Source organism: Dermacentor andersoni, chromosome 2 (genome assembly GCF_023375885.2).
Source record: "Dermacentor andersoni chromosome 2, qqDerAnde1_hic_scaffold, whole genome shotgun sequence".
In the NCBI taxonomy this organism is placed as follows: Eukaryota; Metazoa; Arthropoda; class Arachnida; order Ixodida; family Ixodidae; genus Dermacentor; species Dermacentor andersoni.
In genome coordinates this window covers 64,527,507-64,542,519 of record NC_092815.1, presented here as the reverse complement: position 1 = coordinate 64,542,519, position 15,013 = coordinate 64,527,507, and the positions used below count along the sequence as shown (strand labels likewise).

Genomic DNA, 15,013 nt, shown 5'->3' with positions numbered 1-15,013 from the left:
AGCACTGAGTGGGGGGGAGGGGGGGGGGCAGTACGTAGAAAATACATGATGACACATAAAACAGTAGTAGTTTACATAACACAACCGTAACTGCAACTGAGGCGGAAAATAGTCAATTAATTGACGAATCACTAGTAAAAAAGATAATATAACAATAAGGAATTAATCACACAGAGTATTTTCAATCCAGTCGTGTAGTTAACAAGGCCAGAGTGTTATACAGTATTAAAGATAAAAAAACAGTACTAACACGACATCCGACAGAACGGTAAACATAGCGACATAACGGTGCCAACGGGACAATAAGGGGCAAAACATAGTGCAACTATTAGAAAGCGTGCTGCGACAACCGTAAAATCTCACATCCCTTCTACGGGTGGGTCAGTGCTCTGCAAGAAAAAAAAAGAAAGTGCGCTCCTGTAGCAGCGTAGCCAAGTAAAACTAATCGAGATGTGTTTCCAACGGCGTTAAAGATGTTGTCCAATGTAATTAATTGCTGAAACCTCTCAAACTTGAATTTGACAAGTGATGTGTCCCGAAACCGATAACACAGCGATGACGGTATGGCCGGGTGCTTCAACAACCTTGCCTCGCCTTCTTCCTTGAACATTTGCCGGAAAGAGAGAGAGGAACTGCGCTTGAGTGAGGGTGCCCGCGTGTTCTTGTGCGTGGCCAACAGCGTAGGGCAAACTCCTACGAGGGCACGAAGACATGTTGTAAGAGTGCCCGAGGAGAAAAGGGGCTACTTGATTGGACAATGCGCGAGACGGTCAGGTCCGTATAGAGACCTAAGGAATCTCTAAAGCCTGAAAAGCCAGATACGGACTCTACTAAAGTGCAATTTTCTTTTGACTGATTTACGTTCTCGTGCACATACGTGTATGTAAATAAAATAGGTATTTGCATATTACGCCTTGGCATCTCTCTTGCATGATTTGCGGAGTTACACGGCGTAAAGAGACCCACTTCGCCACTGATCAATCAGACCATAACAACCCCTCGCAGCGTCTGTTCTCGATAAAGATAGGAAAACTGTTCGGGTTCCTTTATGGGCTGATCGGCCAACGCCAGCAACAAAGTCGTTACCAAAGGTTTCTCAGTGACCGGGCAGTCACTGCAAGGTGATGCCATGCCCATTAGAGAGATCTTGATGGTGACCTTTTCTTATCTCCGATATTAATTGCTAATGAGTTGCAATGTAGGGCTGACTGCAAACTGACAAAACACGACTCACTGTCGAGGTTGTTCTTACAGATTGCAATAAACAGAATAACGCACAATGACAAGCTCCGCTGCCGTATACGACGCTTTATGGATCCCCTTGAACTCGGTTGTAACAAGTAAAGCCCGGATGACAACGGCACATGTGGAAAGTTTTCGCACAACTATTAATGTGGCTCATTGCCGTAAATATCACCTGTAGCGACGCTGCGGAGTAGTAAGCTGGACACAGAAAAAGTGGGTGGTAGATAGAATGCCGCGTTTATGACACATGTACTCAATTTGATGACGCGGAGAAACAGCTTTAACATTTGTTTGCAGATGTTAAATGTTAAATGATACGTGGCTGCTGCCAAAATTGCCTCATGAACAACACAAAAGCATTTTACATTTTAGTGATTGCAATTGCTACGTCGCCCTGGCGCAGCCGCAACCGTCGCTGTCAGAGCAGTGCAATCCGGTGAATCTGCGGCTTTTGTGGATGGCAGACGATCGCTATTGCCGCATGAAATACTTGTGCATTGTCTGCACGGCTAAGACCGAACTCATTTCACTGTGATGGCAGAGAAAGTCGCGACGGGTGCTTGAAAAGCATTTAACGGGTCAGCAATAGCTTCATTTCGTTTTGAGAGTTTATTGCAGCTTTGCAGCACGTCAGCGACAAATTTGCTTTTTAACGTGGAACGTGGGCTATTCGTGACTCGAAAGTTATTGGCGTGCTTCAATTACGTCGAAAATTACGCTGACAGTATTCTAAAGGGATATATCTTTATCGGTTGGTCTTCAAGAAGGTAAGCTAAATGCGGTACACAGCAATAGTGAACTAATGCGTTCGTTTGGTTTGTTATCCTTTCCTTACAGAAACAGAGGATATTGTCTACCTATGGCGCTCATGAGCTAAGCAGTCATCCTCAGATTTTCTGCCGTTGAAGCTGGCAATTGGCCATGAAAATGGCTCGACCAGACTTAAAGGCTGTGTCATTGTAATATTGCCTGGCGCAAGACTCTCAGCTTTGGCTACGCTTCGAGCACAAGTTCGCTCATATTTTAGTTGCTTCGGTCCGCGTGCGTGGGAAGAAAAAAAAAAAAAAGAAAAGAACGTTTTGCGCCTGTAAAGGCTGCACAGCCACACATAGAGGCGCAATGCGGTGAAGTCATCATCTCTCCTAACGTAAAACCCAACTTTGTAAAGTAGCAGCCCCCTTTGAAGGATGTTGCCTCCTCCTCGCGCGCTCTCGCCGAGGCCGACGCCGCGTCGCTATTGCCCTAATAGCATACCGTAGGCACTCGCGCCGTGCTTCAGCGCCATTTTCGTTCGAGAAGCGTCTACGGAGTGGCGCGGAGCGCATTTGGCGCCGTCGCTACGCTCGAGCGGTGTAGGCGGCGGCGCGGTCCAGGAGGGAGCGTGAAAGAGGGAGAAACGAGGAGGAATGAAGGCGGAGGAAGAGAGTGTCGCTACTTTACGAAGTGTAAGGGGGTTTATCCTAACGGAGTGGCGAGATAGCTAAAGAGCCATAAGAGGGAAATATATATTTGACTAAAGAGCTTCTGCGAAGACGCGGGCATCGCAACTTTCAACATCATTTATTGTCTTCTCAAGCAGTGACCGACTCTCCTCATTTTTACGAAACATCGAGTGGAAAATCACCGTGCGGCCAAGTAGCCAGTTCCAAGCAGCAGATGAGCCGAATGCGGCTGAGGAAAACAATTATACTTGTAACAAACGGACAGTATACGTCGTACCGTAAGCATGTTTTCAGCAAGCCCCAAAAGTTGCCAGAAAAACAGCAAGGCTCGGGCTATCTGAAATACAAACGCATACCTAATACGCTGGTAAAGGGGAAACGAAATCAGCGACTTCACCCACAGTACTTGCTTCTCACCTGCTTGAAGCACGAGCCATCCTCTCCTATATATAAGGCTATGCACGAGCCCATACTTTTCTATGCAAATCCCACCAATGTCTAACTCATACTCGGTGGTAATGCCATGCGGAGCAGTCTGCCTACTCTAAGCAACGAGACAACAGCATAACAGTATAGAAAAAATCTCATTTGGTTACACTGCGGAACGAGCAGCCAGGTAGAGGCGACGATATTTGGTCTTCCCCGTGAAGATACGCATGTATGCTGCCACATAGCCAGAAAGCGAACGCACGAATCTGAAGATCATTCACCACTGAACATATTTTAAGTTTTTACGCTATAAATAATGCAAATCTTGACACTGAAGAGCGGCGCATATACAAATGCTAACGGCATGACGTCAAGTATGCATAATTTTTCCAAGTTCTGCGGTCTGAAAGGGCCGATCACGTGATCAACCAGAATTTCCTGTGACTTAACCGCTACGAAGAAATCCTGTCGCAGCTAGCACTCTACCTGAAAAGAGAAATATTGTGATATTAGGTGTGCATGCGGTCATGAACAGATGTAGTTGCGGAAGATATGGATGCGTATGGCGGTGTACAGCATGAATTGGTGATGCGACCTAAAGCATCCACGCAATTTAGAGGAATTCAAAGGGGTGGATATCCCAAGGATTCATGTGGAAGAAGGCTAAACGCAAAGACGTTGCAAGTATGCCATGTACACAACCACAGAATAGCTATTTCACAGGTGAGCAACACTTGTGGAATAATGTGTGGCAATATGGAAAAGTTCTGCTCTGAACTCGACGATGCTTCAGATGCTACAACAGATGCAGTTTACAGGACTGTGATATATGCTGAACCTTGGTGCAGGGTTGCGAGTGTGTAAGCATTTATTTTAGCTTACCGATTTCCTACAATTTTTTTACCTATGATGCCCTACATTAAAACCCTGTTTCCTACGTTTGGTAGAATTGAGATTTTCCTCTTAAATGCAACGATCTTCATTCAAGTCCGTTAAATGTTGCTTTTTTTTTCTCGAGCATTGAGAATTGCAGTAGGCCCGAGGTAAAGCCTCAGCGGACTACGCCGCACAAGATAAGATATGCAGGCGAATCCTGAGTTGCCCATTTGTTTTTATTTTGCACATTACAGACAGCAAGTTCACAAAAAAGACACATCCAGAAAGACAACGGCACCGTACAACCAGCCTTGCATCAACAGCTTACTCGCCAAAATCAACAACTAAAGCAACATCAGTGATGTGAGCGACATCCACTGCATAGGCCATGCAATCTTACAACAGCAATTGGCAACAGCGTGTATCACGACAACGAGGAGCTAAATGCTGGTGTACACAAACACAATCTCACAATAGCTGGCTTTCGGATCATATCAGCAAGTCAAGATTGGAAAGGAATAAAAGTAAGCCAACAACCTAAACTGAAATACAAACAGGAAAATATAAATGACTTTTGTTTGCTTGACATTGTGATATGTCATGGTTACGTAGCCAGCCGTCCAATGCGGCTGTTAACCTCAAGTATAATGCGAAAGCGGGCATAATTGGCGTCAGCCATTTAATTATGAACGTGATCAAAGTGGCTCGTCATCTTTCTAATACGCAAATGGTTCGATCTTTTTCTACATCACAGACAAGCTCGGGTCTCAGCAAAGCAAAAGCAATGCTTTCTCATGAAGTTTTTGACGAAAAAAGGTGCCGTATACTTGACACCCGCAGAAAACTGCAGAATCATCATGGTCAAGTCAATGTCATATGCAATAGCGCTGAACAGATAAATAATATATAAGAGGAAAGGCGTATGTAGAAAAAGTCAACAAGGTGGGAGGCAGTCAACTAGCTGAACTGTCAATGACCAAGGGACACGTACGTGATTTTTGCACAAGTGGATTGCTGTACAGCCCCCACAGAAAAGCTGGACACAGACTAGGTGTGAAAATAGTTCCTGGAAATTGGCTCTATTTTGTCTTTTTATGTCATGTTAAAAAGATGGCTAGTGGCTGCAGCTGTCCAGCGCCAATTTTGACAGAATAATTGTTTCGTACTGACCGAGCAGGTCAGATTTGTAGCCATTCCACTTCAGCTTTAGGGAAATGAAGTTCTTGCTGCAATGACTGGATGACACAGAGTAGGCGGAAGGAGTTGCACAGTGGTGGCCACCAAAAAAAAATATATATATATCTGGCCCAAATGCATTGAGTTCATAGCGGGCGTCTCATTTTACTACTGCTACTGTACACACGAAGAAATATTCTAGCCATGTGTAATTTGAACTTCCTGGATCAGTTAATAGAAAAGTTATGCCCATTTTTGCATTACTTTCAATACAACATTTGTAAAGTCATAATGTGGTATTCATTCAGCACAGATAGGTAATATTAAAGGAACACAGGGCAAGTGCTTGTCCTGCCATGCCTTTCATGTGTAAGTCCTGTACCGGATAGCATAATGCATTATGCAAAGCAACCTGACTGCAACACAAGTGTTGTCAGGCTAAACCAGTTTTTGACCACAAAACACCACATCCAAGTCTTACAACGGATAATGTCACACGCAGACTGGCTGGCATGGAAACACAAACACACACTGTTACTTCTCTCAACTTGTTCGTGTTTGTGCTGGCACTGAAACAAGATGGGGACAAGAACAGACAACTGTACTACACACATTTAAGAGAAAACCTAGCTTCGAAAAACTTTGCCAACAGATGAAGGCCCTGTTGCAAGACAACATTATTCAAGTTCCACACGGCAAAATTGTACTTTCTGCTAGAGTGTGAAGATTTATATAACAGGCATGTAACACATTCATAGAGAAGATAAAAATCCGAGCAGCACATTGCACTTTCCGAAAGAAAGTATTTTCTTGCTTTGTCCCCCTCCGCATTCGTTACAACGAAAGTGCACTCCGCTGGAAACGTACAGGAAAGTCACCAAGATGAAAGAGAACACTTAACTGGTGTTCAGACAATGACCACTTGTAGCAGCTTAAATAAGTCTATATTTTGCTGCTGACTGTGAAGCAGACCTCACACTCAAGACCCTGATAAAATGAACTTCGTTTAGCTGCAGAAAGCAGTGGCATTTAACTGTCTGGAATGCAAATCAGGTGTCCCCTTTCCATATTTGTATGCAGTGCACATTAGGTGGACTGGCTTTTTAAACCATACTGCGTTGAGCTGTGTCGCACGTACAGTCAACCTTTGTTAACTGTGATATTTTTATATATCGGTTCAGTCGACTTTTCTTTCTGGCCATGCTTTCAACCAGTTTTCCGCCTATCTCGAAACATTTTTTCATTGCACTCCGGATATCTCTAAATCTCCACTTCGAAAATACTAGGAAAAAGGCAACGGAGCAGTGTAGGCAGCATCCCTTGCAAACACTCTTTGACCGGCGGAATCTTGCTAGCCGAGCCATAGATGGTGTGAGGCGGCGCTCTCAGCTCATCGTTTGCCATTCTTTCTAACACCACTCGCACGCACGTGCTCGGCTGCTCGCTGCTACTTTATTCAGGCCTCACGTGGCAGTGGTAAGCGGGGATCCCTCCTCTTTTCTTTTTTTTTTCTCATCTAAGACGCTGTCAGTGACACATCAATGTGGTCACAGCATATTAATCGTAACTTTAGACAAGGTGATCGGCACTTTTGTGCCAGTGCAATCAGCCCATATGCTGCACCCAGCAGCTGCAAGTGGACAGCGTTTCAGTGAGATTGCAGCTTGATAAGGACAAGAAAAGCCCACAAAAGCACACCAAAGGGGCCGCACAACTGATCACGTGGCACTCTTTCGTGTTTTGTGGGCTTTTTTTAACGCTTGGGAACTGCTTTTGTGCAGCATGTACTGAGAAACAGAAAGATGTATCAGGAAATCATCACGATTGCCTACGGTTTCCTGATTGACAATTTTGCTCATTAGAATATTTGAGAAGTTAATGAATTAATAATCACGAATGTGAAAGGCAAAATAGAAAAAAGTTTGACTTGCTTCAAGCGACAGCAAACAACATTACCTTGGTTCTGTCCAGCTACATGGCACTAACATATTTTTAAATTTTGGCACAAGTTAGTTGGGACACTCATGTATAGTGGATAAAAAGTTAACACCAGTGTTTTGACTTATTCATGTTGCCTCTACCTCCTGAGCTTTCGTGCAACGTGAAATGAATTTCCTCTCGAAGTATTATCACACGTGACTCAGGCTCCACGTTCGACAAAAGCCAGCTCTCGACAAAAGCCAACTGTAGGTATGAATTTACAATAAAAGCCTCCTTCTAGGTCCTATGATAAGAGTTGTAAACAGTGCTGAAATAAGGATAGCAAAACATGAGACAAATGTGCATCACATACTACACACAAAAAGGCCTATTTAAATGAATAGCATTCTGAACGTGTGACATAAAATTTACAGCGTTGCCACACAAATTACTTCCAATATGAGAAAGGAGAGGAGCAGCAAGGTCAAAATGTGAGCAGTGTTTGTGTATACAAGCAAAAGTGCTGAAAGCTCAGAGGACCTCCTCCTAGCCAGATTCAGTACATGCTATCAAACATTTACAAAAGTCTATTTCAACTTGTTCTGATATGTCACCTTTCCAATGAAAACCCCACACAGACACTCTACAAAAACTAGGCTCATTACCATTAAAGGGCTCATACTGGCTTAACCACCACATGATAAACTTCAAACGAGTCCACTGTGCAATGTGCGTGTCATCCTCTGTAAATGACATTCAATGGTGTTTTCACCTTCACTTGGCATACCATCCAGCAAAATGCTTCAGAGACATTTAGTAGAAGTTTCAGCATTAATGTGGTCAATCATGTCAACATACTCAATGACGCAACACCAACATAACATTGGGGGGTGGTCCACTTAAGGACATCTCGAGGCGCTAGTTTGTTCATGATTATGGAAGGAAATTGCTTCATGAATGTACACAAAGCAACAATATGCAAGACACTTGCATATTGAAACAGTGTAAGCACAGCACTGCACTATCCTAACCTAGAGGAAAAGATTGCTTTTTATTGAAAAGCACAGCGTTTAGCAAGTGTACATTCGCTGACATATGCTACTCTGCACGGAATGGAACCAAGGGAAACAAAAGCCCTAGAAGAATGTTGGCAGAAGAAAAGAAAATAAATAAAAGAAAAAGTGGCAGTTCTTCTAATCGTATTGGCAGAGCAAGTGTCCTAGGTGATGAAGGCAGATAATCTTATGAATCTTGTAATACAAAAAGTAGCATTCTTGATAAGATGAAGTGGGTAGGTCATAGTTTTGGGAGAAGGCTTATTGAGTCAATATATAAAAGCAAGACAAAGTGTTTTGCACTATGTCGATGGACTAAGTCATGAGCCCAGTGTCTGCTTCAATGTCAGGAGGCCTTTGTCAAGCATTTCCATATTCATCTGATACCGCTATCGATTATCTCTGTAAGGTAGCCACTCAAGCAAGATGTACTTTCAATCTATGCTTACCCTTAACACATTTGGGAGCCACATCAGCCTTTCATAACTGATTTAACATTCAGCAGCTGATACTCTGTTTACTTTCACAGGCAGTCTAAAAATAACTCCAACAACCCCACGCAAACCCTGGTATAACCATATACAATGCAAACTGATATGTAGTGATAATATAAACTATCATGAAGAAGATCGGCATCAAAGTAAGATGCGAATGTTTGTATTCTTCAAAATGCAAAACAAAAAAAGAACAGTGCAATAAGGCCACATTTTGAGAATCAAGGCAGAAAGATGAACAGAAATAACATAAAGACAGGGCGACGTCAAAAGCTTTCTGGTCCTTAAAACGCAGCTTGCATACAAGACTTCCAAATCCTAGCATAATACGTGAAAATTCAAGGTTCATTGACTGGGAAAGACCATAAAGGAGCAAAATTAGAAGAAAAATCTTTGGGCGATCTGGAATTTAAAAGAAGACATGAAACATAGTAACAACTACTGTTGTTGAAGTTGAAAATCACACTTGTTGAATAAACACAAGCTCTATACAAATTCATCATTACGAGTCGCCTTCATGTCAAGTCAATGACAGCACTTATGTTTTTCTTACCATCATGATGTCACTACAACAGCGGCTACACTTATTTTGCACAGTAGTACAACACCATATAGAAATATCTATAAAAAGACTCTCTGAATAGCAGCAGCAGTAACAGATAAGCTACATTCACTATGACTAGACTAAATTCCGCATAGAAGACAAGATATGTTTTCAACCATTATGGCACATCACAGCATATTAGTACAAACATTAGGCTCCATTGACAATAGAGATAGAAACAACATGTATGCATACACATATCACGAAGATCTGCAATGCTTTTACGGCACATTAATGCAGCATTTCCGTGGCAGCCCTCATACACTACGATTAACAAGACTACACTGAGGCCACACAATGGTAAAAGAATGTTTTCATTTCACCAAGCAAAGAACAAACAATTTCATTTTAAAAATACTGGTATGCATCACATGATGCAGCAAATACATGTATGAAATTCCAACTAAACAAAGCACAAAGCAAGTACCCCACAAGGCTATTATTGTGATGCATGCTATAGAATGCAACATAAGAGGTACGCCTTTTCTTTTGTATACAAATAGCTAAAAGGTAAAATAAACAAATACATATCCAATATGCTACATCTTAAGATTATGGAATAAAAGCATACATTTGCTACAATTACAAGCATTATCCTAATCAACAAAGCTGTTATCTAATATAGAAAAGATAAGACCCATCATATATATTACATAAAGACAGACCACGTAAAATTAGGGCTCACTAAATCAGCAAAGCAATTTCAGACACAATCGTTACTCTGATCCAGTTGTTCTTCAAAACAGAAATACTCTTCTATAAAAGTGGTGGCCCTTTTTTCACATACAGGGAACTGAAAGTAAAATACACATGTAATGCACCTAATCTTCAGGCTTAAAAGATTTATCATTTAAAGCATGACTTTGATAAAGATAATACTTGTATTACATGAAACTTAAGTCAAAACAAACAAACCAAAACAGATCTCATAAAACAAATGACAGGAAAAGAATGCAGAGAAAGATGCAATCACAAAATGTGTCAGACCAGCACTACATGCAATGGCTATGACAACAGTAAGTAGCTAAATGTTTCAAGACCACAAAACAAAAGCTGTAGGCCACAAAATTATAATGATCAATAGCTGTAAGCAAACATGAAATGCTGCAAATAATTCTGAAGAACTGCAATTCAGAAAAGAACAGCTTTATAGCATAGAAAAAAAAAGTAATAAAAGAAAGCAGGTTGTAACTCAGTAACAAAGAACAAATAGGAATGACTGAAGTGCCTGTGCCATAAATACAACTTCAAGGTAATAAGACTGATTTGCCTTGCTAAACGTAAACAAATAAAGAAGTTATATGAAGTCCCAGAGGATAAACACCGAAGTCCATCTCTTGCACAGTGTCTGCCCCCAATGTGATTTACCTCCGTATAGATCATCAACAATTCCAGCCCCTTCCCCCCAAAAGAATAAGCAAGAAAGATAGGAAACTCAAGGGCTTTCAATACAATGTTGATAGACAACTAAGCATGCACAATGTACAAAGAACATCCTGTTTATAATTTATCATTGCGCTGTTAATGAAGTCTTGCCACCACAAGGGAGCCCCCTAAAGTCAGCTAAGGAAAAAAAAATAATTGCAAGCAATTTTCTGTACGTGTTTCCTAACACCAGAATAAGTACAAGAGCTGTGCATTTCCCACTTCAGGAGTTGTCTTTCATTGCACAAGGAACGAAATAAAAACGGAAAGCAGCAAGGGCCAGTTTAGGAAAAAATAATTTTCTACCCACTAAAGCAAGTACTGTTTACTTAGCTAGCCTTAAAAAGAACAAATACAATTCATTTCAAATGAAAAACAATATTGCAAATTTTTTACTCTGTACAACTGCACACATCTCCGGAGATACTTATGGCAGCTTAACACTTATGGCCTATTCCACTGTATGACAACCTTACTGTAAGCATGTCGAGGTGAGATTTCGTAATGATTCTCTTTCCAACAATCCCTCTCTCCCTTTGCTTTTGCCTCACACATTCCCTAACAGCATGCTATTTTTGCCAGTACTGACCACCGAGCACTGTGTTCACCTGCATGCACATGCCATCAAGCTAATTTGCACTGGGATAGGCCACTCAGTACAGCAGAAGAAAAGAAAATGAAAGAAAAGAATCATTACAAGATGCTGCCCTTACTGTGGCTTGGGCCACACTGTGACATGAACAGAGTGACAGCAAAAATAGGAATCAAAATATGTCGGGGCAATCTTTCGAAATCCGCGAGCACATTCTTCAGGCAGCGATCTTGTAGCTTCGTACAAGAAACATTCTGAGTCGAGTAAATGCTGACAGTGACCTGTTCATGCATGCTTCAGGCAGATAGCTAAAAGTGTTCAGTGAACCATGGCCCACACCATAGAGCTCTGTTGCACTTCAAAGAAGGCAACAAATTATGCATGCCATATAACATGCATGATTCACATGTTTTGTGCTGCAGGACAAACTTTTGAATCAAAAAGAAAAGGAACAACTTGCTGGAGAAAACTGACTTTATGGCCCACACATCAAAGGTAAACATGCGAGCTTCACCAAGTAGCTCTAAATCACAACGAATAATGCGCCTAGCTGGTGTAAGTACACTGTGTTGAATCCACAGAAAGAAAAAAAGTTCACGGGATAAATAATAAACATAAAGGAAGAAGTACACTGAACAATAATGAAATCACCGAAACAATGTAGCCCTAGAAACACAAAAGGGCCTTTTCTCAAACATTCACAAGCATAAAAATAACACGGCATATTGTCAGCAAATGTTAAAGTACAACTTACCAAAGAAAGAGTAGCAAATTCTTCAACTTCCACAGCACACCACAACCTTCCTAAATCAGAAAAATATAGGAGAAATTCTCCAGAAGTGGTGTAGACGCTCTACTGAATATTTACTGACAAGTGCTGTAAAGCGTTATCCAAGATCTCCAACTTAACCCCATGTATGAGACCAACTCAAATCAACTTGAAAACATCACAACGATTCAAATCAAAGTCTAAACAAACAGTCAACACCAAGAATCAGTGCTATGTTATGCTTTGTTGATGTACAGTAGTAGTGGTGTGGGCATGGTACTTATCAAACAAAACAAAGCACAGAACCTACCTTCCAAGTAAGGTATGAACAAAAGCTGCCTCATGATCTTACAGAATAACTTAATTTGGCTACATACTCAGAGCTGCAATGATATCCTCCTCAGTTTTAAAAATTATACAGTAGACTTCCATTAATTCAACTCCAATTAATTCGATTTTTCACTTAACTCAATCTTGACCAAAGGTCTCTGCCAGCACTCAGGCATTTCTATGGGCCCTAACTTTCGTTATTTCGATCATAAAATTGGCCTCCACTGGATAATTTGAACTTCACCAGTTAGCTTGCACACACCTGACCCCTAGGGTGACCCCAATAGCGCCTCTTTTTTTAAAAATTTATTTATTTATTGTATTTGTTTCCATGCATCCCTTCTACTAGATACAATTTCATCATGCAGCATGATGGAACCTATATTTATTTTATTTTACCTATTTCTTTGATGACATCCTGGTTAATCTTACAAGAAAACTCTCAAGCAAGAATCCTTTGTGGCTCAGAAAAGTAAACATTAAAAGACTTTCCAGCTAAATAGCATATTCATCAAACATTCAGAAAGCCACAGAACAGGAACACCTATAACGAGTTCATGGCAAAATGTAGGTATAAGCAAAAAAGTGTCCAAAATAACAGAAGGGCACAAGTGAAAATCCACAAGGGAATGGCTTTTGAAAGAACCCTCCTCACAATCTTGAATACACAAACTCCTCAGAAGAAGCCTGAGGGCTTCTTATTATATCATCTGCCGCAGAAATAAAAAGAAAAACATCTTATTTTCTAGTTTCTTTAGACATATACAGATATCCATGAGCAATAAAAATAAATGTTATGAGGACTTCTGAAAAGAACAGGAGAGATCAAAACCAAAACTATCAGGCCAGTCAATTAGAGCCCAAGACATTTTGCTATTCTTGCAATGTGTTCAGAGATCGGTATTGTTAGCGTGAAAGCTACTTCTATACTAAATCAGATCAAAGGGGGCAGTTCTCAAAGCAATAGCCGGGTCTTAGGTTCAGTTCTGTCATCAATCAGTGGGTGTGTGCGCTTGCAAAGGCAGGGTCGCCTCCTCTGGCAAAGGCGTTCGACGGTATGATGTTCGAGTTGTCAGGTACACCACCATGGCGGCAAAGCCCACCATGCACACCGCTATCATGTGGCCCAGCACAGCCTCTCCAGGCAGCATTTGGTAGTTTGCTTTCCTGCACACAGGAGAGAGCAGCACAGATGTAGTCAGCTCATTCATATAAACAGACACAGTAAGGAGATGGCTTCACCGTCAAACATAACTGCTAAGCAAGGTATACCTCTAATGTGCTTACTATAAAATTGTGTACGGCATGAACAAGCGTAAATTACTGAAAGATTCATTACCTTTTTTGTGTATATTAATTGTCACTGGTGCAATGATAATTCAAAGGAGAGCTAACTGCCCAAGTGTTACAATGGGAACACACATAAGTTTTCTACATAGCACACTGTCCCATTCACATGAAAATTTTGTAGACACAGCCACCAGAGACATATCCTGTCTAAAATTACATTTAGTGTCAGTACTTGCATTTTACTGATAAAAATTCACAGATGATTACCATACTTCCTAATGCAAAATTTGAGCGCAGCTATATACATGTTTTCATTTTACAATATTATGGCTGGTGCGGACAATCTCTCTCGTGCGGCACGTTGTAAACTGATTGCAAATCGGGAGATCACAACAATAGCATGACACGTGGGTGCGATTGACAGCAGCTATTGTAGACAGACCTCCACTCATGCAGTGCATTGTTTCCACATATGGTATCATGCAACACGCTTGCCGCATGCCATTGGCGAACAGACGACAGCACGCTCCTCTGGCGCCATCTTGTTGCAGTCATTACAAATCTTGCGTGGCACTACGCTTTTCTTCTCATGCTTTCGCCATACCCTCCTCCACTTTCCACCTCGTGGTTCCACTTTCCTCATTTCTACTTTCCTCTTCCCGCCTCTTGACTCTTGCTAATTTTTTCATCCCCCACTGCGATCCATGTTCGCTCTCATTATTCGCTTTGCTCATATGCTCAGTTACGCCGTAGAACAATACCGACTCTCGCCACAGGATTGCGTGCCTAGGAGCTGTGCTCTAATAAGACAAAATATTCTATCGGTAGCAGCTACGCCCAAAATTAAACTACTGAGATTATTTCTGATCATAAGGGACATAGGAATATTTACTGATGTAGCTTGAAGAGTTGATTTTGCAGATAAAACAGGTTCTCAAGACTTCTGACCTCTGCACAACACTACGCCAGGCAGGAGCATTTATGGGAACACACCAAACCATAATAGACTTGGCAACACTTTTGTTGAGTCGGTGTTTTAAAACAACAAAGTGCTAAGAAGGCCAGGTGAGGCTACGGGCTTGATAATGCAAATATGCTAGAACCAGGCCCTCCCCAAAGTTGCCTGTATTTCAGTGATTATTGAAAGTAGAAAAGTGAAAGCATCTATTTCAGTCAGGATAAAGTACTCCAAGCTGCTCTGAAGCAGTTTTAAAGCTGCAATTCACTGCTAGTATGATGAGGAAGCCATGCTTATTCAAAACTGGTTAACTGCTGTCAAATGCCCCAAACAATTATGAGTGTTTTGACACCTTGAGGGAAGTGCCCTTAAAAAAAAAATATTTGGGCACAATGCTTGAGCTACCAA

The 15,013-nt window shown here is 41.5% G+C and overlaps 1 protein-coding gene across 2 annotated transcripts in view; it reads right to left on the bottom strand.

Annotated features, from left to right (window-relative positions):
• Nucleotides 1-4,209: 4,209 nt before the first annotated feature.
• LOC126542208 (transmembrane ascorbate-dependent reductase CYB561) overlaps nt 4,210-15,013 on the bottom strand; it is a 52,188-nt gene continuing 41,384 nt past the window's right edge. For both annotated transcript variants that reach the window (XM_050189166.3, XM_050189165.3), the window contains exon 5: nt 4,210-13,524. In XM_050189166.3, coding sequence (XP_050045123.2) covers nt 13,350-13,524 — 175 coding nt within the window. In that variant the 3' untranslated portion in view covers nt 4,210-13,349. The remainder of the gene's footprint in view (nt 13,525-15,013) is intronic.